Source organism: Hylobates moloch, unplaced genomic scaffold (genome assembly GCF_009828535.3).
Source record: "Hylobates moloch isolate HMO894 unplaced genomic scaffold, HMol_V3 SCAFFOLD_20, whole genome shotgun sequence".
In the NCBI taxonomy this organism is placed as follows: domain Eukaryota; kingdom Metazoa; phylum Chordata; class Mammalia; order Primates; family Hylobatidae; genus Hylobates; species Hylobates moloch.
Window position 1 is genome coordinate 35930520 of NW_026652295.1, and position 23950 is coordinate 35954469.

A 23950-nucleotide genomic window follows, 5' to 3' on the forward strand; every position below is an offset into this window, starting at 1 on the left:
ATGGTATTTCTAGTTCTAGATCCTTGAGGAATCGCCACACTGTCTTCCACAATGGTTGAACTAGTTTACAGTCCCACCAACAGTGTAAAAGTGTTCCTGTTTCTCCACATCCTCTCCAGCACCTGTTGTTTCCTGACTTTTTAATGACTGCCATTCTAACTGGTGTGAGATGGTATCTCATTGTGGTTTTGATTTGCATTTCTCTGATGGCCAGTGATGATGAGCATGTTTTCATGTGTCTGTTGGCTGCATAAATGTCTTCTTTTGAGAAGTGTCTGTTCATATCTTTTGCCTACTTGTTGATGGGGTTGTTTGTTTTTTTCTTGTAAATTTGTTTGAGTTCTTTGTAGATTCTGGATATTAGCCCTTTGTCAGATGAGTAGATTGCAAAAATTTTCTCCCATTCTGTAGGCTGCTTGTTCACTCTGATGGTAGTTTCTTTTGCTGTGCAGAAGCTCTTTAAGAAGCTCTTTAGGCCGGGCGCAGTGGCTCACGCTTGTAATCCCAGCACTTTGGGAGGCCGAGGTGGGTGGATCACGAGGTCAGGAGATCGAGACCACGGTGAAACCCCGTCTCTACTAAAAATACAAAAAAAAAAAATTAGCCGGGCGTGGTGGCGGGCGCCTGTAGTCCCAGCTACTAGGAGAGGCTGAGGCAGGAGAATGGCGTGAACCCGGGAGGCGGAGCTTGCAGTGAGCCGAGATTGCGCCACCGCACTGCAGCCTGGGCGACAGAGCGAGACTCCGTCTCAAAAAAAAAAAAATAAATAATAATAATAATAATAATAAAATTAACAGTTTTATTGAGTATAATTTACATGCCATAAAATTCACCCACTGCAAGTGTAGACTTCCTTCACTTTACAGGGTCTCACTCTGTCGCCCAGGCTGGGATGCAGTGGCGCCATGTCGGCTCACTGCAACCTCTGCCTCCCGGGGTCAGGTGATCCTCCCACCTCAGCCTCCCAAGTAGCGAGACTACAGGTGTCCACCACCACACCCAGCTAATTTTTCTTTTTTCCTTTCTGTCCCTCCCTCCCTTCCTCCCCGCCTTTTTTTTGTAGATACGGTGTCTGCCCCTGTGGCCAGGTCGGTCACAACTCCTGAACTCAAGCGATCCACCCGCCTCGACCTCCCAAAGTGGTGGGATTACAGGCGTGAGCCACTGCGTCCGGCCACATTTCCATGATTTTTAATAAACTTATGCAGTTGTGCAATTGTCACCACAATCCACTTTTACAACATTTCTATCACCGCTTTCCTCCAATTTTTTCAAGCCCATCTGCATTCAATCTCCGCCCCCACACCTCGCCCCAGGTAACTGTGCTCTCTGTCTTTGTAGATTTGCCTAGTGTAATTTATTTTTTACTTCGGTAATATAAGGAGGTCGTGCAAAATAGAGACTATTTAGGAACAGACTAGGCGGACTTAAATCTGATGGAAAGTTTAAAGTTGTTTAAAACTCGGCTATAGTTTTACATGATTGTTTTTAAAAAGAGGAAAGGTGAGGAGAGGTTCCAGTCTGGGGCGGCCAGGCCTGGGGTGATGGTTCTGGAGGGGGCGAGGGAAGGTGTGAGGGGAGGAGAGCTCTCGAGTCGCGCCCGCCCCGCCCAGGGCCGGCTCCCAACCCACCCTCTTTGCCCCAGGGCGGCCGCCGTCCTCCTGCGCAGGCGCAGTGCTCCCGTTTCCTGACCGAGGGCGGGCGAGCCGAGCCTGCAGCAGCAGCGATTGCGAGCGTGTGGCGATTGCTTCTGTCTGTCATTTAGCTATGGAAGCTGAGGGGATGCACGGAGGCAGCCGGAACCTGGGTCGGGGTCTCGCTCGGTGCTGACCGCCCCCGGGGTCGAGTAGGCGATGGGGGAGCCCGGCTTGTTCGTCACAGGAGACCGCGCCGGTGGCCGGAGCTGGTGCCTGCGGCGGGTGGGGATGAGCGCCGGGTGGCTGCTGCTGGAAGATGGGTGCGAGGTACGGGGGAAGGGGTCCTGCGGGGCGGAGGGCAGGGGCTGGAGGGAGCGGGGCTCCGGGGAGGGAGGAAGGCGTCTCGCTGGATGAATGGCAGAGAGGAGGCGGGCACCGGGAAGAGGAGCGAAGTGTCTGTCGGGGGTGGATTCCCGGGGAGAGAAGGGAGAAAGCGGTTCTGGCGCGAGCGGCTGAAGGGTCTGCGGTGGGAGGTGTTTGGGGGAGAAACAGGGGCCGAGTGGGAGAAACGAAGAAAAGAGAGTTCGGCTCTGGGGAGCCCTGGGGGGCCACAAGGGTTGGGGTGAGGACGGAGGCCCTGACCCGCGGCCTGTGGGGCGAGAAGCGGGCCCCGTCCAGGGAGGCCTGGCTCAGCGGGTGGCCGGGCCGGGGACGGGAAGGAGAGGGACGCGCAGGGAACGTGAGGAGCGCGGCGGTGTCGGAGAGGGGAGGGCGGGGGCCGGATCCCGTTTAGGGCGCACGGAGCCCCGCGGTGCCCGGGTCGGGGGACGGTGGCGGGGGCCGCGAGCCGCCGGGAAGCCGAGGCAGGGCCCGGCGCGTGAACTTTCTCGAGTTTGTTTTGAAAACGATTGCAGATTTTGGGTTTTGTCCCTTAAAGCAATCAAACTTTCACGTAGAGATGTCTTCCTCCTTCCCAACTCTGAGGAACATGGGCGGCTTGGGCTGGGCCACATTTCTGCCGTGAGGCTCCTCCGTACGGCCGAGTGGCACTCCCCGAGGTGGGTCGGGCGGGTATTCAGAGTTCTCTCCAGAGGCTGCCTGTCGTCTTTATTAATGCAGTTGCAAATGAAAAAAATTTTAAGGGGAAAGATGAGGCACGGTTCCTGGCACGGTTCAAGATGCACCAGCGTGGTGCATCTTGAAAGGGCGAGGGAAGGGAGGAGGGCGTTAGATTTTAATCAGGTTGAGAAAGAGAACTGGGTCAGGGACAAGCTTGTGATGACTGGGAACCATTTGGGTTTTGGAAATAATCTGTATGAAAAGTTCTCTTTGCAGTAAAAGTGGATGGTTGGTCATGATGTAAATTGAAGAAGTCTTTTGAGTCTTATGTGTGTTCAGGTAGATTTTTTCCTATAAGCCATACTGCCTCAATTCAGTCTGCCAGGTATTTACTGAGTATTTAACATTGTTTGGTGTACAATGAGGACAAATAAAATCTCTGCGCTCGAAGAGTTTAAGGCTTGAGTGGGAAGAGAGGATTTATACAATGAAGCAGTCATTGTATAAAGAAGATCCATATGAGCTGTATGATCAAGTGCCAAGATGTGGATTATTTAGTTCAATCCCAGAGCAGTAGTTCTTCAAGTCAGAGGAGGAATTCATGTCTAGGCACAAATTAGTTGCTAGATTAGGGGGTGTTATAAAGGGTTACTTGTATGCTGTGATTTGAGGAACACCAAGAAAACATCTCTGCCCCCAAATACCTCTTCTATCCAGGTATTAGTGCCTAAAAGTCCACATTAAGCATTCATTCTTTTAGCTTGAGCACTGATCTTTCCCTGCCTGGCCCTTTCCAACAGCATATGTTTGTGAGAAGTTTAACAAATTAAAACACGAACACCTGAGTAATAACCTGAATCATACACACAAAAATAGATTATTTTTGTGCATAACTGTTAGTTAATTTCACATACATTACTTAATCTGATCCCTGCATACACACAACCTTATAAGGTAACTTAGTGGGCAAGTGTTATTCCTTTAGATTCAATTGTTGTGGATTAATTTATGACTCTTCTGAATAGCTTGTTAGTACTGCCGTCTTGGGCAGGTGGGATGGGGAGGAAGAATTAAAGCACCTGAAGAAAGGGCAAGAAGACTATAAAGCACTCTTAGACATATTCTGAACCATTTGATAGTTCTTTGTGGGGCCACTTGCATGGGGAGGGACCCATGTAAACCCAGTGGTAAGACTGTGGCTGGCTTCAGGGACCTGTGTGTAGGAGAAGCCTGCCAGGCTTGGCAGCCTGCAAGGTCAGGTCGTAGCACAGCCTGAAAAGAAGTCTGAATCTAAGGCAAGAGAAGAAGTTGTACTTATTGTTATGGTCCCCAGATCATAGCACAAGCTGTTTTGCACAAGATTTTAAAAGGTATGCTAATAACATAACAGCAAAGGTAGGTCAGTTCCCTGCCTTTCCAGTTCTTAGTCTCAGATGTTGTGGATAAAATAATAAAACAGGGTTCCTTTCATTTCATTGATGGGAACACTGTAGTAAATTGTCTAAATAAGTGGCTTTAAGCTTGTTAAAGCAATGCATAAAGTTTGGTGGAAAAACAAGTAGAGATTTATTGCAAATTAGCTAGTTCTCAGGTACTATAAAGTATCTAGGCCTTTGGGGAAAACAACAGAAACTTCTCTCCCCTTTTCTTCTCTTGTATTTAGTTTTCATTAAGTTTTCTGCCCCAAGGGAAAAAAGGCAAAGGATGGTTATATTTACTGGTTTGGGGGCTTTTTTGTGGGGTGTTTTGTTTTGAGACAGGGTACTCCCTCTGTCACCCAGGCTGGAGTGCAGTGGTGTGATCACACCTCCACCTCCCCGGTTCAAGTGGTTCTTCTGTCTCAGCCTCCGAAGTAGCTGGGATTACAGATATGCACCTCTATGCCCAGTTACTTTTTATATTTTCAGTAGAGACGGGGTTTCGCCATGTTGGCCAGGCTGGTCTTGAACTCCTGGCCTCATGTGATCTGCCTGCCTGGGCTTCCCAAAGTGCTGGGATTACAGGTGTGAGCCACCGCACCTGGCCGTATTTACTTGTTATTTGAGAAACAGTAGGAATTGTGCCCAGGAGGAAAGAGATAGTCTTAGTGAAGGTGGGCAAAGACAAGATGATCTTTTAGATCAATAATGTGTGTAAGCCCAAAGGCTTGCAAAACTATTGTAAATGAAAACAACCCCTCACATATGGGTCGTCAGTCAGTTCCCATGGGAAATTCAGTGTTATGTTGAGTGGTCCTGAGATTTCCAGGTAACCTCACTGCACTCCTTAACTACAGTATAGGTGAAATATCAGTAGTACCAAGGTAAATTCTAAGACCAGGCAGTGCAGGGGAGGATGTAAAAGAATGATTCCTTTTTCTGGGTTCAGAGTCTGCTGGAGGTAATGTCAGGAAAAGGCACTCTTCTACCTTTTTGGTACTGTTTTCCCCAGGCTACTCACAATGGCAGTCTGGCTGTCTCCCCTCAAGTATTAGCATGTAATATGAGATGCTTCCTCTCTTAGAGATAAAGCTACCTAAATAGAAATTTTACTGAATATGGATGACAGATAAATCCCTAGCCATTCCATTTCTAACAGATATGTGTATTCAGAGGAACTTCTATAATTAATATAATTCTGGCAGAGTGTGAAAGAACTGAAAAACTTTGTGCTCAGTGTTGGTGGAGTGATCACCACAACATTTTAAAGAGAAACAAGTGAGACCGTATGAGTTCCAACTGCTGCTCCATATTTTCCAGTAGTAATACAGTCTCTACCTTCTGACCTAAAAACACCCACCCTAAAATCTTGAGGATTCATATGCAAGACCTCTTTATTCTTTCATTCATTCTCAAATACTTAACTGAACACTATGCCCGGTATAGAAACACGGTGGTAAACAAGACAGACAAAGTCCCTGCTTGTCTAGTTTATATTCTATTAAGGAGACAGAGGGGAAAAGTAAAATAAGATAATTTTGGTTTGTGATAAGTACTTCCTAATAACTGAAGAAATATGATGGGAAGCAGACAACCAACTTTAGACAGAGGTAATCAGAGTAGGCTTATGAGTAGCTGGAACATGAAAGATAAGGAGTCTGTGCAAGATCTGAGAGAAGAGTGTTCTTAGCAGAGGGGCTAAGTGAAAAGACCTTCAGGTAGGCTGGCACTTCGGGAGAGGGGCTTAAGGAACAACAACAAAAAAAAGTTTGAGGGGCTGGAGCAGCTAGTGTTGGCACTATGGTATGAGTTAAGACTAAAGAGTAGAGGGGCTCAGGACATTCAGGGTCTTATAGGCCATGGAAGGAAGTTTGAATGATTGGACAGTTTTAAGGAAAGAAGGAAAATGATCTGATTTAAAATTTTTACATTTCTATTCCAGTTACTATATAAAGCTTATGGGGGCTAGAGTGAGAACAGAAACAGTAGGAGGCCAGGTGGTTTGGACTAACGTTGTGGCTGCAGAGATAGGAATGAACAGATTTAGGACATATTTGAATTATAGCCCATATAACTTACCAGTGATTTCAATGTGGGGATGAGGGACAGAGATGAATCAAAGATGGCTTCTGGGATATGAGTTGAGTAGTTGGTTGGAGAGTATTGTGAATACTGAAATGAGAGTTTGTGGGGAGGAATAGATTAGGTCAGTGAGTCATGGTGGTCTTTGAGGGACTGAGGAGGACAGGCATTCTGAAAGATTTTAAAAAGAAGAGGGCAGTTTTAGCTAACTTTGGTTTAAAGTCCCCAGTTAAGATCGTGGTATGAGTCATTAAAGAGGTCGTTTGTGCACTAAGAAGAATATGCAAGGAGCTGGGCGCGGTGGCTCACACCTGTAATCCCAGCACTTTGGGAGGCTGAGGCGGGCAGATCACTTGAGATCAGGAGTTCGAGACCAGCCTGACCAACATGGTGAAACCCCCGTCTCTACTAAAAATACAAAAATTAGTCGGGCGTGGTGTTGCGTGCCTGTAATCCTAGCTACACGGGAAGCTGAGGCAGGAGAATTGCTTGAACCCGGGAGGCAGAGGTTGCAGTGAGCCAAGATCGCACCACTGCACTCCAGCCTGGGCGCTAAAGCAAGACTCTGTCTCAAAAAAAAAAAAAAAAAAAAAAAGAATAAGGGAATTCTGTGATCTGGATCTCAGAAGAATTTCATTTCCTTCCTTCACAGGGTTGTTATGAACTAGACTGGTCCAACGGGAAAGTATGATAGATGTGAATTGGGGCTTCTTTTCAACCTTTTCCGGAAGCTCTCAAGCTGTTGTTGTGGATAAGACAGAGGATGTGTACTCCAATGCAGAGACTTTCGGTTGAATTATAACTGGCTGAAGTATATCCAGACTGTGTGGATTAATGTTTACTAGGTTCTCCTGAAAACTTTGCCTTTGGCTGCACCCCATTCTGTGTCTTGAACGAAGGTATAGAAGGCATCGTCTCATATAAATTTGGTGGAAGGAATATTAAGTATGTCTGATCTGATGGCAGATTAAAAATTCAGAAAGGTCTTGACAAATTGGTTTGATAGGCTGAACTAGCAAGATGAAATTTAATAGGAATCAATCTAAGGTCCTGCGCTTGAATCCAAGGTTTTCCATCCAGTCAACTATAGAGCAGAAGAGACAGGACTTAGCGTAGCATTTCTTGGAGGAGGGGGAGACCAAGAAATTTAATCATTCCTAAGTTCGAGGATACACTGGCAGTGTACTAGATCTGCTATGAAAGCTAATGCAATTTATATGCTCCAGTGATAATATCTAGAACTGGGAAAGTAACACTTGCGTTTGACTGTGTAATAGAAATTAAGTTTATTTTTCTTAATATGCCATCCAGGAATAAAGATAAACCAGCAGTCCTTTCACAGACTCATTAGAATGGCAAAGACTCAAGCCCATCCCCTGGGAGTTAAGTTGAAGTAACTGGGAATACAGAGCCAGGAAAAGAGAAAACTCAGTGTTCACTTTATAGCTGTGACATTGAAAGGGGATTGGAGATTTCCTGATGGTGCCGAGGGCAAAGCCAGTGCCAATGGATGGAATTTACAGGGAGAAAGATGCCAAGTCAGAGACATTTTAAAAATTGGAGGGCCTGCCTTATCTAAAGTTACTGGCAGTATTTATGCGTTGATGGGATGTGTAGAAAGAATTCCTCCATCTCATGGTCACTGAACCAGATGACCTTTCAAGATCTCGCCAACCCTGAGATACATGGATAACTCTTTTTCAGCGTTCTCTTCTTGTCACAACTGTTTGCCTTTTTCTACTTGGTGGTTCTCGTGGCAGCTGAAGAGGAGATAGCTCATGCACTTCCACAGGTGTCTGATTTCTTAAGTCAGGCCTGCATATGCTGCTGGTTGACGAGATTTGTAAAGGACCTCCCTTTTCGGTACAATGACTGATGGTATTTCTTCCATTGTTGTTGTCTTCCCAGGTGACTGTAGGACGAGGATTTGGTGTCACCTACCAACTGGTATCAAAAATCTGCCCCCTGATGATTTCTCGAAACCACTGTGTTTTGAAGCAGAATCCTGAGGGCCAGTGGACAATTATGGACAACAAGGTACAGGAATTCACAGAAGCCTAAAGACTTTTGTTTTTAAATTACTTTTTTTTTGCATAGGTAATTCATGGTATAAAATTCAAAAGTATAACTTCTTTCCTAGCCATCCAGTTCCCTTTTCCAGAGGCAGCCACTTCCATATGCTGCCAGAGATTCGATTGTGCTAAAATAATTTCTCTTGATTTGGCTTGAAGTTTGTTACCTTGAAGAGAATACCTGAACTGGAGTAGTAGGTCCTATTCCAGAAACTAGACTAAGTTACTGGGCAAATTAGCCTGTTTGAGGTGAAGCTCCCAGAGACCCTGGGAATCTGCAGAATCTGCTGACGCTTCTGGAGTACACTTATGGCTCAGTGGACAGGGAGAGGAGGGAGAAACTGATCTGACTGCACTTAGCCCCTTTCCTTCCTCACTCCTTTCAATCTGAGCAACCTCCCCTGGCTTTTAAAACATGTCTTAAGTATTGGTGTTCTGAAGATTTCCTTTGAATAATGGGTTTTTCTCCTTTAAACAAATTTGAAAACCACTAGTTTAGTGGTAAATATATTGAGGGAGGTGCAATAGTATATAAAGCCCAGCAATTAGAAAGTACCTAATGTGCTGGGTGTGGTGGCACATGCCTGTAGTCCCAGCTACTGGGGAAGCTGAGGCCAGAGGATTGTTTGAGCCCATGAATTCTGGGTTATAGTGTGCTATGCCATTCTGGTGTCTGCCTTAAGTTCGGCATCAATATGGTGTCCTCCTGGGAGCAGGGGACCACCAGTTTGTCTAAGGAGAGGTGAACTGACCCAGGTTGGAAGGAGGGCAGGTCAAAACTGCTGTGCTGATCAACAAAGGGATTGCACCTGTGAATAGCCACTGCACTCCAGTGTGGCTGACATGGTGAAGCCCTGTCTCTATCAAAAAGAAAAGAAAATACCTAAAGTGCAGATGTACAAGCACCCAGGAATGTGATGAAAATACAGACTATGAGGTGAGAGAAATTCTAACATAAACAGTTAATGTTTAGGAAGTATAACATGTCTTTAAGTACCATTTCATATTGCTTCACTGCCCCAGTTAGGATTTTAAAGGCACCGAAGGGAGGATATCCCAGAGGTCTGCCCGCCAGCCTCATTTTGCGTGCATAAAACTGCTAGATTTAAGCTGTTGGAAAGTATCTTCCTGCTCTAGAATTAAGCTGAGTTGGCACTGTATTGAAGGAGACAGTACATAAATGCTAAGTAAATTGGTTCAGCACTTTTAGCAAGGCATCATGAGCAGGATAAAAGTTGGCACTGAGATTATCTACTTCAACCCCTTATGCAGACAGATGAGGCTGAGGCCCAGAGAGATAAACTGTCTTGCCCAAGGCCTTCTCTACAATGAGCCAGGACTTAAGTTTCTCTGCTATACCCTGTGTCAAATACCAGTAAAGTACGTAAGCAATTTGCTATACTGGCTTTATGACGTCAAACAATTAATTATGCATATTTAAAATATAGCTGCAAGGTTTTAAAGCCTCTGTAATAGCGTATATCAAAACAGCTTAGGAAAAGATGTTTTCCTCATCAGAGTAGGCTGTATGAGAGTTAGGATTACAATATTATAGAGGTGCGTTCTCTGCTGCTGCTTTTCTTAATTATGTGCAGTGTAGATGTGATCCACTTACGGGATTAGCAGATTTTCATAGGTTGGGAAGCCAAGAGCTGATCAACTTTAGTGTTATTTGAATGTCAACCACAGGGATACAGAGGCAGCCTGTGCAAGATCAGATCATGACTGTGCTCTGGGCTCGTTCTCCAGTGTTTGCTTTGTACCCTTCCTTCTAGGGTTGCTGTTGTCATGTGATTCTTCTCAGGTCTCAGTCGGGCAATAGAGAGGAAAGATGGGTTTCTTAACAACCTGTTTAAACTTTTTAGCTGTGATTGTTTGTGAGATAACTGATTTTTAAGAGAAGCTAGGACTGGGGTGTTTTGATGGAACAGTTCTTACAAGTAAATCCCTCCTCCCCCCTGCACTTTTCTTTTGACTACAGTTGCCCCCTTTCTGGCTTCCTCCTGGCATGATGCCATGGCAGCCCTCTTCTGCTGATAAGAGACCTGAATTTCAGCTGTAGGGTATTATTGCTGTGGTTGTGTCTGAAGTCATTTGCCAAGTCTCTTTCAAGAGATAGGTGTTTCTAATAAGTTAAAACTCAGAGCTGCATTCTCTTATCTGCTGGAATGGCCAGAAAGTGAGAGCTTAAGTATAGATACAAAAATTGCAAGAAATGTTATTTTGGTTTAAAATTGGCTTAAAATATAGAAAAAAAACCTTGGAGGACAGCTAAGTCTGCACACAGTATGAGGATGGTTCTAGTTGTGTAGGTTTTGGTCAATTCATATGCTCTTCAGATGGCCCGTCCTTTGTATTGGTATCCAGCTCTTTCAGAAAATGGGTTGTTTTAAAGTCACAGTATGAAATGCCTTAGAGGTTCGGTCACGTCTTACTTGAGCCTTTCGCATTCTTACACTCCTCTCCTGTTGCTTTTCACCTGCTGCCTGGTGATTCCTACCTTTGTTCTTCTGCAGACTCTGGCATTTGAAGTCTCTGGTGAGTGTACTCTTACGTGAACAAAGTTTGCTGCTTGGGACAGTTCAGCTTCTGGTCCTCCAGCAACTAGAGCAGTGGTTATCAACCCCGTTTCCAGTTTTTACTCTCACCTGGGGCACTTTTTAAAAATACTGATGGTAGTACAATAGAAACGTTCATTCATCAAAAAACACCATTAAGAGAGTAAAAGGCAAACTCAGAGGAAGATGTTTGCTACACATTATAGTCAATGAAGGGCTTATACTGAGGTATCTGCAGAACTCCAATAAGAAGACAGATATGCCCTATTTAAAAATGAGCAAGAGACAAGCACTTCACAAAAGGTTCTATCCAATGAAAAGTTGTTCAACCTCATTAATAATCTGGGGAATTTAAAACCATAATGGAGTACCTCTACACATTCACCAGAGTGGCTAAAATTGAAGACTATTGATGCCAGGTATTGGTAAGGATATGGAGCGATAGAATGCTCTTACCCTTCTGTTGGGAGTGTAAATTGGTACAGCTACTTTGGGAAATTATTTGGCATTATTCATTAAAGTTGAACATACATATAGCTCTTGACACAGTATTTTCACTCCCAGGGAAACAGCCCAAATGTCCATCAACAGTAGAATGGATAAATTGTGGAATAATCTTATATTGAAATACTATACTGTAGTGAATATGAATGAACTACTATAATAACATGGATAAACCTTACATAATATTGAGTGAAAGAAGGCCGGGCACAGTGGCTCACGCCTGTAATCCCAGCACTTTGGGAGGCCGAGGTGGGCGGATCATGAGGTCAGGAGATCGAGACCATCCTGGCTAACACGGTGAAACCCCGTCTCTACTAAAAATACAAAAAATTAGCCAGGCGTGGTGGAGGGCGCCTGCGGTCCCAGCTGCTCTGGAAGCTGAGGCAGGAGAATGGCGTGAACCCGGGAGGCGGAGCTTGCAGTGAGCCGAGATCAGGCCACTGCACTCCAGCCTGGGTGACAGAGCGAGACTCCGTCTCAAAAAAAGAAAAAAAATTGAGTGAAAGAAGACAGACAGAAAAGAATACATATTATATGATGCCATTTATACAATGTTTAAAACCAGGCAAAATTTACATGTGCTGTTAAATCTGAATAGTAGTCACCTTATTGCCAAGGTGGCTACTAATTAGAAGGAGGCACACAGGGGTTTCTGGGATGCTGATAATGTGGGGTTTGTTTTGTTTTTGACTTCATGGTAGTTACACTAAGATGTTCATTTTGTGACTGTTCATCAAGTTGGTACATTTATGATTTGTACACTTTTATGTTTGCATGTTCTGCTTTAGTAAAGACTTTAAAAAATATATTGACGGATACATACTTTATACAATTGCTGAAATAAGACTTGATGGTACCACGTGCTGGCAAGCATGCAGAATAACTGGAACTCCTCAACATTCAAGTGTGAATATAAAATGGTACCTCCACTTTGAAAAACTGGTGGTTTCTAAGAGTCAAATATACACTTGTCCAGTGATCCTATTTCTAGGTATTTACCCAAGATTAATGAAAGCTTATGTTCTCGCAGAAACTTGTATGTGAATGTTTCTAGTGGCTTTATTTTTTTTATTTTTATATTTTGAGATGGAGTTTTGCTCTTTTTGCCCAGGCTGGAGTGCAATGGCGCGAACCTGGCTCCCCAAACCTCTACCTCCCGGGTTCAAGCGATTTTCCTGCCTCAGCCTCCCGAGTAGCTGGGATTACAGGCACGCAGCACCACGCCCGGCTAATTTTTGTATTTTTAGTAGAGATGGGTTTCACCATGTTGGCCAGGCTGGTCTTGAACTCGTGACCTCAGGTGATCCACCCGCCTCGCCTTCCCAAAGTGCTAGGATTACAGGCATGAGCCACCACGCCTGGCCTGCAGTGGCTTTATTAATATTCACCAAAAACTGGAAAAAAAACAACTAGGGAATGGATAAACTGTGCTCCACCCGTACCACCTTCAGTATTACTCAGCAATAAAATATAACAAACTGCCGATAATGCAACAGCGTGGACGAATCTCAGAGGCATTACACTAAGTGAAAGAAGCAAGACTCAAAAGTGTAGATAATAAGATTCCATTTGTATTACACTCTGGGAAAGGGAAGAGAACAGATAAGTAGTTGCCTGGGAATGCGGGAAAGGTTGACTACCAAGGGATACTGTTTCTTGATACAGTTACACAACTATATGTGTTTGTATATAAATGTAACTTTTAAAATACTGATACTTAGTTCCTATCTCAGACCACTTAACTCACTCTGAGGGTGAAACCCAGGCACCGCTCTTTGTTTTTTTTTTTTTTTTTTTTTTTGAGACGGAGTCTGGCTCTGTCGCCCAGGCTGGAGTGCAGTGGCGCGATCTCGGCTCACTGCAAGCTCCGCCACCCGGGGTTCACGCCATTCTCCTGCCTCAGCCTCTCCGAGTAGCTGGGACTACAGGCGCCCGCCACCACGCCCGGCTAATTTTTTTTTGTATTTTTAGTAGAGACGGGGTTTCTCCTTGGTCTCGATCTCCTGACCTCATGATCCGCCCGCCTCGGCCTCCCAAAGTGCTGGGATTACCTTCCCAGGTAGTTTTACTATATAGCCAGGGTTGAGAACCACTGAGCTACATAAATTATCTAAAGCACTCCAAGAAAACATTGTCTTTTGGTTTTGAGTTTCCACTTTCCTCAATAACTGTTTAAAAGCAGCTGGACAGAGATTGAGCATCTAGTGAAGTAATTCCTGTCTAAGCGGATGTGAGTTATCCCACTTTTTTCCCGTTGGTGGCTAAGAGACATCAGGCAGACTTTTCTGGGTATCATTTTCTGCTGTTAGCATTGTTCAAGTGGGTAGTTATGAAAACTAACATTAAGAAAGCCTTAAACAGAGCATGATTATTTAAGCCATTGTATTTGAGATCATATCCGGCCGTACTTGATTGTTCTTGTATAGCCATGGGATTTTTGTCCTTTTTTTTTTTTTTGAGATGGAGTCTTGCTGTGTCGCCCAGGCTGGAGTGCAGTGGCGCAGTCTCGGCTCACTGCAAGCTCCGCCTCCCGGGTTCACGCCATTCCCCTGCCTCAGCCTGTCCGAGTAGCTGGGACTACAGGCGCCCGCCACTGCGCCCGGCTAATTTTTTTGTATTTTTAGTAGAGACGGGGTTTCACCGTGGTCTCGATCTCCTGACCTCGTGATCCGCCCGCCTCGGCCTCCCAAAGTGCTGGGATTACAAGCATGAGCCACCGTGCCCGGCCGGATTTTTGTCCTTTTCTAGTCTTCTTATATGAACAGACCTGACTCAGGGCTTTGGTTTAAATTATACCACTAGATGTCACCAAGAAGTGATGAATGGGTAAATGTACAAGGATCCAAGGACAAAATGTGATGGGAGAATTTTGAGTTTTACTTTCCAGCTTCTAAAAGGGCTCTGAAGGCAATGGGTTAATGTAGAGGATCTAATGGAGGGCTGCAACATATCGTGAAAGTTTGCCCCAGCTTCTGAGGGATTCTTACTCTCTTTAGCTGTGGGCTGTTTCTGTAATCTTATTTATTTATTTTACCTTATCTTAGCTTTGGAGACTTTCCTTAAATTTCTGTACCTTGGCATTAGGTGGCCTTCTATGTCTTACTACTTTTTCTGAGACCTTTTTCCTGCATATAATCTAAAATGGACTGTCCTGCTCTAAAATTGTTCTCAGATAGATTGTTCTGGCTCCATCCCTCTCCTTTGTTGTTTCTCATATGTTGTTTCAAAATTCAGCAAAACTTATCACTCCCCATAGTTTCTCAGGCTGAATAGAAAGAGTGTGAGGAGGTTTCCTAGATGAACCAGATTAGGCCCAATGCACAGTGGGTTAAGACTAATCTTTCTGGGCCGGGCGCGGTGGCTCACGCTTGTAATCCCAGCACTTTGGGAGGCCGAGGCGGGCGGATCACGAGGTCAGGAGATCGAGACCACGGTGAAACCCCGTCTCTACTAAAAATACAAAAAATTAGCCGGGCGTGGTGGCGGGCGCCTGTAGTCCCAGCTACTCGGAGAGGCTGAGGCAGGAGAATGGCGTGAACCCGGGAGGCGGAGCTTGCAGTGAGCCGAGATCGCGCCACTGCACTCCAGCCTGGGCGACAGAGCGAGACTCCGTCTCAAAAAAAAAAAAAAAAAAAAAAAAAAAAAAAAAAAAAAAAAAAAAAAAGACTAATCTTTCTGTATGTATCTATGCCAGTCTTTCTTTCTGTGTAAACCAAGTAATAGAAGATAAAACTGGAAACAGGAGCCTAATGCCAAACCAGAGCTAAGATCTAATCTCTACTTTCCCTTTACCCTCTGTGCCTTGTGGTCAAACCCCCCGTCCCTCATATTTGGGTTGACTGGGGATTTTTTTCTAGCTGAAAGTAGGTAACTGTAGTTGCCAGTGTAAACATAAATCTTGGTCCCAATTCAGAAGTGAGCTTCATCTCTGGCCTATCCCCTGAATTTAAGTCCTTGGTATGGGTTGAAATGCTCACCAGTATATTTCAACTCTGTATCTTGCCTTTGTTTCAAATCTATTTTAGGACCTGTCATCTCCCTTTAGCATCCCTTAGCTATCCCAGCTGCACATGATATTCCTTTGCATTTACAGGCTATGCCATGTAATCCCACATTTGCTTATTTGTGCCCTTGCATTGTCTTTTCCACCGTCAGCTGCCGAAAGTTTTCATGTCCTTTCCACTCAATATATTTACCTTGCGTGACATTGAGCATAGAATCGAAATGACTGTTGATGAATCAGTTGAACCAAGGCATAGTAATAGTAGTGAACACTTATGTAATATGATGCCCAGGCACTGTCTAAATACTTGCCATATGTTATCTCATTAAATCCACACAGACACCATGAGGGAGAGACTTGTTTTCCTCCATTTTATCAGTGCAGTAACTGGGCCATAAAGAGGCTAAGAAACCTGGCCAACATCACCCAGCTGCTAAATGATAGAGCCACATTACAAAGCCAGGCAGTCTGACTCCAGGATCTGTGCTCTTAACCTCAATACTATGCCTTCATTAAAACCATAAAAGTAAATATTTATTTTATTTATTTTAGAGACAGAGTCTCGCTCTGTCACCCAGGCTGGAGTGCAGTGATGCGATCTCGGCTCATGGCATCCTCTGCCTCCTGGGTTCTAGCAATTCTCATGCGTTGGCCTCCCAAGTAGCTGGGATTACAGGCCCCCACCACCACACCTGGCTAATTTTTATATTTTTAGTAGAGAGGGGGTCTCACTGTGTTGGCCAGGGTGGTCTTGAACTCCTGGCCTCAAGTGATCCGCACACCTCGGCCTCACAAAGTGCTGAGATTACAGATGTAAGCCGCCACTCCCAGACAGTAAATATTTATTAAGCATTTATTCTATGTGAGTCATTGTGCTAAGTGATTTCCATGCATTATCTTATTCACTCCTCACTGGAACAGTGTGAGGTAGGTACTGTGCTATCCCTGTTCTGCAGACAAAGCTGAGGCTTGGAGAGGTTAAGTAAATGCCGAATGCCGTGCAGACTATGAACCCACATCTGAGTCCAGAGCTCCAGCTCTCAACCGCGATCCTGTATTGCCCATATACCCCTGTTGGTATTCATTGGGTCAGATCCTACCTGCCATTTGACCCCAGTACCGGATATAGTACTCTTTTTTTTTTGGTTTATGTGTGCTTGCTTGCTTACCAGTGTGTTAAGGAACCACATCCAGAGATAGCATTTGAACCTACTTCATGGACCTCACCCTTAACTATTGCTTTCTTCACTAATAGCATTTTTTCTAGTTTTGGGACATTGCTCCAGTTTAGGTTAATAGGAGCTATCCAATTTCAGTTTCCTTTAATGCTATTCCATGTGTTTGAGTAAATTATCCACCAATAATAAGGTGATTCCTGCCTGTTATATGGCAGTTCTCTGTGGAGGCATGAATGTGAAATATAGGTAAAAAGCCAAAGCACTGCTTGACAAATGCGGTTTCTAAGGATGGTTGTTTATGAATCTTTCTTTTCTATTTGTTATCAAGAGTTTTCCTTCTGAAAAGGCAGAAGATTTTACAGCAGCAGGAGAGAGATTCCTTTAAGAAGACGAAAATCATGAAGCTTATTTCTTCTTTCTTTCACTTTCCCCAGAGTCTAAATGGTGTTTGGCTGAACAGAGCACGTCTGGAACCTTTAAGGGTCTATTCCATTCATCAGGGAGACTACATCCAACTTGGAGTGCCTCTGGAAAATAAGGAGAATGCGGAGTATGAATATGAAGTTACTGAAGAAGACTGGGAGACAATATATCCTTGTCTTTCGCCAAAGAATGACCAAATGATAGAAAAAAATAAGGAATTGAGAACTAAAAGGAAATTCAGTTTGGATGAATTAGCAGGTCCTGGAGCTGAAGGCCCTTCAAATTTGAAATCCAAAATAAATAAAGTGTCTTGTGAATCTGGTCAGTCAGTGAAATCACAAGGGAAAGGTGAAGTAGCCAGTACACCCTCTGAAAATTTGGATCCTAAGTTGACTGCCCTTGAGCCAAGTAAGAAGACCACAGGGGCTCCCATTTACCCTGGCTTCCCCAAAGTCACAGAGGTTCATCATGAGCAGAAAGCCTCAAACTCTTCAGCATCTCAGAGAAGCTTACAGATGTTTAAGGTGACCATGTCCAGGATTCTGAGGCTGAAAATACAGATGCAGGAAAAACATGAAGCCGTTATGAATGTGAAAAAGCAGACCCAAAAGGGGAACTCAAAGAAAATTGTGCAAATGGAGCAGGAACTGCAGGACTTACAGTCCCAGCTGTGTGCAGAGCAGGCTCAGCAGCAGGCAAGAGTGGAGCAACTAGAGAAGACTTTCCAGGAAGAGGAACAGCATCTTCAGGTACCACACAGAAGGGAAGGGCAAGCGTGGTCTTCAGGGGTGGAGCAGGCACTTCATGAGCCTCTGGCCAGAGTTCTCAGTTTCTAGGCCAGGTACCAAATTCTGAGCACCAAAGACAAGAAATGGAATGGGAACAGTAAACTTTTGAGATAAGGGAAGGGGATTGAGTAGAGGGTTAAGGCTTCAGCATGCTGATGAGATCAGGAGCCAGAGTTAGAGTGCCAAGATAGGGTAAAGTGACCAGCAGAGCCAGCCAGGGCATAACTCACCCCAGGATGCAAAGCTGAGGCAACTCAGAACCAACATGAATTCAGGGGGAAGTTAGGTGAAGGTCAAGATGCCACAAAACCACGGTATAGTCCAATTAAATCAATAGTTGTCTTCAAGACTTACCTATCTTTGCTCTGTGGCCAAGGCCAAATCACTTAGTCTCAGGGCAGGTGCAGGTCAGCTGGTTCCTCTGCCCTGGTGCCTGACAGTTTGTTAGCTATAAAGGTTAGTTAACTCTGTAGCTAAGCCAGGAGGTGAGGGGCTAAAAAGGCAGAAAATGTTTTTGTTTCTATTTTGAGCAGCCAGCATGTGATGGGACAGATGCACCATGACTGCATTGTTGGGTTGAATGATAAACCACCTTCCACAGTGCCTATAGTAGGAAGGTAAAATAATGACTGTCTTAGCTGTATAAAGGTAAGACCAAATGTGTTTCCATCCCTCAGTCATTTGCTTAGATGACAAGCTCTTGCACAAAGCTTTAGGCTAGAGCAGATCCTGTCCCTGCTCAAAATGTCATTTCCTATCTGGCAGGAACCGCACATTTTGCTCCCACCCAGTTGCTCAGATAATATCGAATGTCAAGAATTCCCCATTGTTGACTTAGAACTCAGACGGACCAGTCACAACTAAAGTGAATAAGCTTTTTGTTTGGGTTGCTTAGGGTAAGGAACAGCCAGGGGTAGTGTTGGCTTATTTCTGAGCAATTTATAAATTTCATTCTGATCTCTGCCATCCCCTTGAACTGGTAGTATTAGCAAAGGCCATGGATTAAATAGGTCTTTTGAGAGTATACACTGCTTGCTTATGTGTACCTTTTTGCTTCCCTTATCCAGCCTAGACTAGTTCTTGAAATTAATAGAGGGTGGTTTATGTCTACGTGTTTAGTATATCACACCTTCACCAGGACAGAACTCTCTGTAAAGGCTAATATGTTCAGGAACAAGTTACTGTTGATTAATATTTGTGGCTGCTCTGGGCATGCCTCAAGGTATAGCTGCAAAATCTTTTTCTGTACCAAAATGTTAAAGGGGAAAGGATTGGTTTAGAGAATTTCTCTGGGTATGAGTTGGTCCTGTATATATTGCTCATAGTGAAGTGTATCTAGTCCCTTGTTTATCAGCTGCATCTCCCTCTGCCCACCAAGCCCTAAGGATTTATCCTATCCCCTACTACTTGTTTAGAAGCTCATTAAACCTTTGCTCCTTCACACTTTTTTTTTTTTTCTTTTTTAAGTACTCAAATTGCCTGGTACTAGGGAATTCTGGTGGTTATAAAGATGCTTACCAAATGGTTTTTGCCATTAAGGAATTTATCTTGTTGAGGAGGCAAGATGTTTCATACACATGATATAATCAGAGAATAGTTTTCAGTCAATATAGTAAATTAGAGAACAATTTCAAGTTGGCATATTAAATGGGTAGGTAATTCTTAAGGACAGAAGGGCCCAGAAGTTCTTTTGGAAGGTGCTGGACATATAAGTTAATGATCACCTGGAAAGCTTCCACATTGGAGGGGGCTGATAAGGAAATACAGCATAAGCTCAGGCAAGGAGAGAGGAGGAGCAGAGGAGCAGTGTATAAACTGAAGTGGTAAAGACTCAGAATGAGAGACAAGATGGCCAGAGTAGAGGGAAAAGAAGCATGCTAGGTGTTGTGAGTGCCAGCACTGGGGATTACATCTGAGTTTAGGTATTTGGGGGCTCAGAAGTTCTCAGTTTATATCCTTTTGGGAATCATGGCATTAGTCCATGAAGGAGGCTTGGACTGTTAGGCCATAGTATTTCCAGAACAACCCAATTGGTGGCTTAAAGCTGACAGTCCTGAAGTGTGCAGTATTTGAGCAGATAACTCTGCTCAAATTCTTTACTGCCAACAGCTTGAAGTAAAACAGGAGATTTTCCACCTGCTCCCTCACCCCTGTTGTTTCCAGATGCTCACACTAGCTGGTCTGCTCTGCTTGTTGCTGGATTGTGTTCCTTTTTTCTTTTCCCTGCAGAGAAACCTTCCATTTTGTTTTGGCTTTGCAGGGTTTGGAGATAGCACAAGAAGAAGAGGACCTGAAGCAACAGCTGGCCCAGGCTCTGCAGGAGGTAACTTTGCTATAGTACTAAGATTATAGTGGGCTGTGGAGTGGGGAGCAACCAGGCATCACATGGCCACTGGCTGCCTCTGCTGCTTAGCCCATACCTCTGTGGCATCCCCAGTCTGTAAACAGAGCAGTTGGCAGCTGCTCACACCATCAGATCAGAGATTTGGAGCCTTACAAACATGCCAGACCTCAGCATGAAAACTTACATCTTTGTCTGAGCAGAAGTTGCTCTGGTGAAGATGGAATGGAGCTTTAGCAGTTAAGAGGCTCTCTGGGGAAGTGGCTCCACTTCCAGAAAGGTGAGGGCAGCAGAGGGAAAATGTGAGGTATGACTTGGCCACCAGGGCCCGTGAAGGCCTCTGTTACTGCAATGTTCCTGAGCTGTAGCCGACCAGAAACAATTCGGGAATGTTCCAGTTAAGCATTTTAGGCCAGGTTGAGAATGTGCAGTTTAACAATCAACAACAAATATCAATTTATTGAAAAGGTAAAGCTCAACAGGACTAAAATTCTCCTAAAAGATTGCCTGTAATTTATTTAACCTGACTACTCTCATTTGATTATTTTTTTGTGTGTTCTTTTGCATCTTTAAAACCTACTATGCCTTCTACCTTTTATGTATTATGATTAGTAGTTTAGTGCCACTTAGTCAGGATGGTTCAAATCTCATTGGAGAGAGTGAGCAAATCGCATAGGAATTTGTTCAGGGGAATTTATCCTTTTATCGTAAACCTACTTCCCAACCTTACAGTGCTAACAGTCATACAGTATTGTAAGCATGACAGGGTGCCCGCCTTGATCTCCTTGAGGGTTGCACAAACAGCTTTGGAAAGAATTAGATGAAAATTAATTCAATCTTTTCAGAATTTTATTTTTTGAGCTTGTTTATTTTCTAGGGTGGGAGAGTAGGCATGTTTCCCATTTGGAGCATTATTAAGTTAATATTCAGACACTGTTTTGAAATTGAAAAAGAATGTGGTTCTGCTAGTTGGAAATCCCTGAGGGATCACTGAGTAGCCTGCACCCTCTCCCGAGATAGGAAAACCCACTATCGTTTTGCATGGGATACTTGGCCATGCATTTATGAGCTTAAAATGTGATACTTTTAGACCGGGCGCAGTGGCTCACGCCTGTAATCCCGGCACTTTGGGAGGCCAAGGCAGGCGGATCACCAGAGGTAGGGAGTTCAAGACCAGCCTGACCAACATGGAGAAACCCTGTCTCTACTAAAAATACAAAATTAGCCGGACGTGGTGGCGCATGCCTGTAATCCCAGCTACTCGAGAGGCTGAGGCAGGAGAATCGCTTGAACTTGGGATGTGGAGGTTGCAGTGAGCTGAGATCATGCCATTGCTCTCCAGCCTGGGCAGCAAGACTCCATCTCAAAAAAAAAAAAAAGTGATACTTTTAGGTCATGGTTCTATACCATCATGCCTGGGGGACATGCCACTCTCATGCAATGGTGGTTTTTTGTTCCACCATGCTGATACTTTTGAAAGCTGTTCTTTACCAGACCATTATAAAAACTGTTTTTATAATGGTCTTTTATAACTGATTTCCTGTTTAAATCACATAATACCTTCCTCTCCAATCTCCAAGAAACTACCACATCTTTTTAAACCGAGTGATTCATAAGTTCTCAGGGAATTTGACTATAGTTAGAAATGGGTCCAGACCTTCTTCATTGCCCTAAGCGGTCTGCCAGTCTTTGCTTTGAGTGGGAAAGAAAATAAAAAGATGCATTTATATACAGCTCAAAAAACTTCTCTGAATGCTTTTCATACCTGTTATTTTCTTATGAACACTGAGGGAGGAGGGGGCACCTATTTTCCCATTTCCTTTTATTTTTATTTTGAGACAGTGTCTCGTTCTGTCACCCAGGCTGGAATGCAGTGGTGCAATCTCAGCTCACTGCAGCCTCCGCCTCCTGGGCTCAAGTGATCCTCCCACTTCAGCCTCCTGAGTAGCTGGAACCATAGGCGTGTGCCACCATGCCCGACAAATTTTTTGTGTTTTTGGTAGAGATGGGGTTTCACCATGTTGCCTTGGCTGGTCTCAAACTCCTGAGCTCAAGCGATCCACCCGGCTCAGCCTCCCAAAGTGCTGAGATTACAGGTATTATGAGCCATCACGCCCGGCCATATTTTCCCATTTTGTAGATGAGAAAGTTAAAATACACATATCTAATTAGTGAGTCAAGTTGAAGACCCAGGCCTTCTGACATAACTGCTTTTTTTTGTCAGGAGATCACACATTTTAAAATTTGGTTCTTGAATAATATCTTTTCAAAAATATTTACCTTTACTCCACCTTCTTTTAAAAAGAATTTGAGGTGAGATTCTAAAGTATAAGCTATACTTAAGCATGAGAGTACTCATAAATTATGTTTCATATATGTGGAACCTCTTGACATTCAGCATAGGCATTTAGTCACAATGAATGAGCTGTTAGCTCCTGGGTGTGCCTTCTTCCAGAAGACACTGGCAGGGTTCAGGCATCATTGTCTTCTGAGCACGTAATGTGTGATTTGTAGAATAAATAGGTTAAAGATCTTTTTTATTTCAATAAAAATGACTATCTAATTCCGCTGATTCCCATTTCCTCCTGATTATTTCATAAAAGCCGCTTCCAGTTCTGAATAGCTTTTAATTACTTCCTAGTTCTTAAATACTGTTCCCAGAATCACTTGGGTGGCTTTAAAAAAAAAAGAAAAAAAAAAAAACACACATTTCTGGGCTCCAAGCCAAACCTATAGAAGCAGACTCTGGGACACAGTGAAAGTTCTTCAGTTGACTTGGATGGCCACCAATGTTGGGTTAGTTTTAGAGGCCCTAGTGCATTTGGTGGCCGCCTTCCCTAACTGCCCTCTCCCCTGAAAAAAGCAGCAGGTAGGTGAGATAGCCCGATGGAATAAAGGTATTATTTTGAAATTGCCAATTTATCGATCCCTGAAACAAAGTCACTAACTAGAGGGAGAGAACAGGCATGTTTGTGGCTGAAAGGAAGGATGCATTGTAGTTCATCCTGAGTATGTATCTGCTATGTTTTTGCAGCACTGGGCTCTAATGGAAGAGCTAAATCGCAGCAAGAAGGACTTTGAAGCAATCATTCAAGCCAAGAACAAAGAATTAGAGCAGACCAAGGTACTGGAAAGAAGATGGAAGTTTAGAATTTGGTTAGTGCATGCAACTCAGCATTTTCAACAGTGCAAGGGTTGCTATGGAGAATATAGAGAGAAATTTTGGCTGCTCCTTGCCTCTGGGGAAATAATCTATAAAATTATAGAGGCCTGTAGCAGGTTCTGCCTGTCAGACAACATCTATTTCCTTCCCTTGTTCAGAAGCAAAATGCTGGGAATAAGGCACTTGCATCCTACATTCTAGTCCTTTGTCTATGGTGGGTACTTCTTCAGGGTGTGTCACTGATACAGACTGAGGAATATTGTAGTCAAGAAATAGTTCCTCCTGAACTATGTAATTTGAATTACATAAAGTAAAGTGAATTACTTAATGCAGTTCCTTCCCATGTCAAATCAGGAGAACTCTTGAATTAGGGGTTATAAACTTAAATGCCCACCAGGGCCAGACTGGTAATCAAAGTGAGTGAAGTGGCCTGAATGTAAGAGCACAGTAGGGAGCTGTGCGGGCTGTGGCTCATTGGATGGGGTACTTGCCCACACCCCATCCCAGGAGGCAACTCTTCTCTGCTCAGCCAATTGTTGCCATCCAGAAGTGCAGGCCCAGTGTTGTCAGATCTTCTGATTTTTCCACAGCAGATGAAAGTCCAAATGTTTAAGTGGAATATCCCAAATTTTAAATATTGGCAACAGCTTCAGCTCTTTGTGTGTGTTTTCTTTAATATGAAGGCCAAACTAAACAAGTCTGCAGGGTGGATCCAGTCCACAGG

General features: G+C 44.1%; 1 protein-coding gene across 3 annotated transcripts in view; it reads left to right on the top strand.

The window, feature by feature from the left end:
- Positions 1-1698: 1698 nt before the first annotated feature.
- Positions 1699-23950, top strand: part of RNF8 (ring finger protein 8) — a 41614-nt gene continuing 19362 nt past the window's right edge. For all 3 annotated transcript variants that reach the window (XR_004245637.2, XM_032140232.2, XM_058432179.1), the window contains exons 1-5: positions 1699-1964; positions 8105-8233; positions 16946-17683; positions 19983-20045; positions 23098-23187. Coding sequence is in view for 2 of the 3 variants with exons in the window: in XM_032140232.2 (XP_031996123.1) it covers positions 1854-1964; positions 8105-8233; positions 16946-17683; positions 19983-20045; positions 23098-23187 (1131 nt within the window). In the remaining variant the exon portion in view is untranslated. The remainder of the gene's footprint in view (positions 1965-8104; positions 8234-16945; positions 17684-19982; positions 20046-23097; positions 23188-23950) is intronic.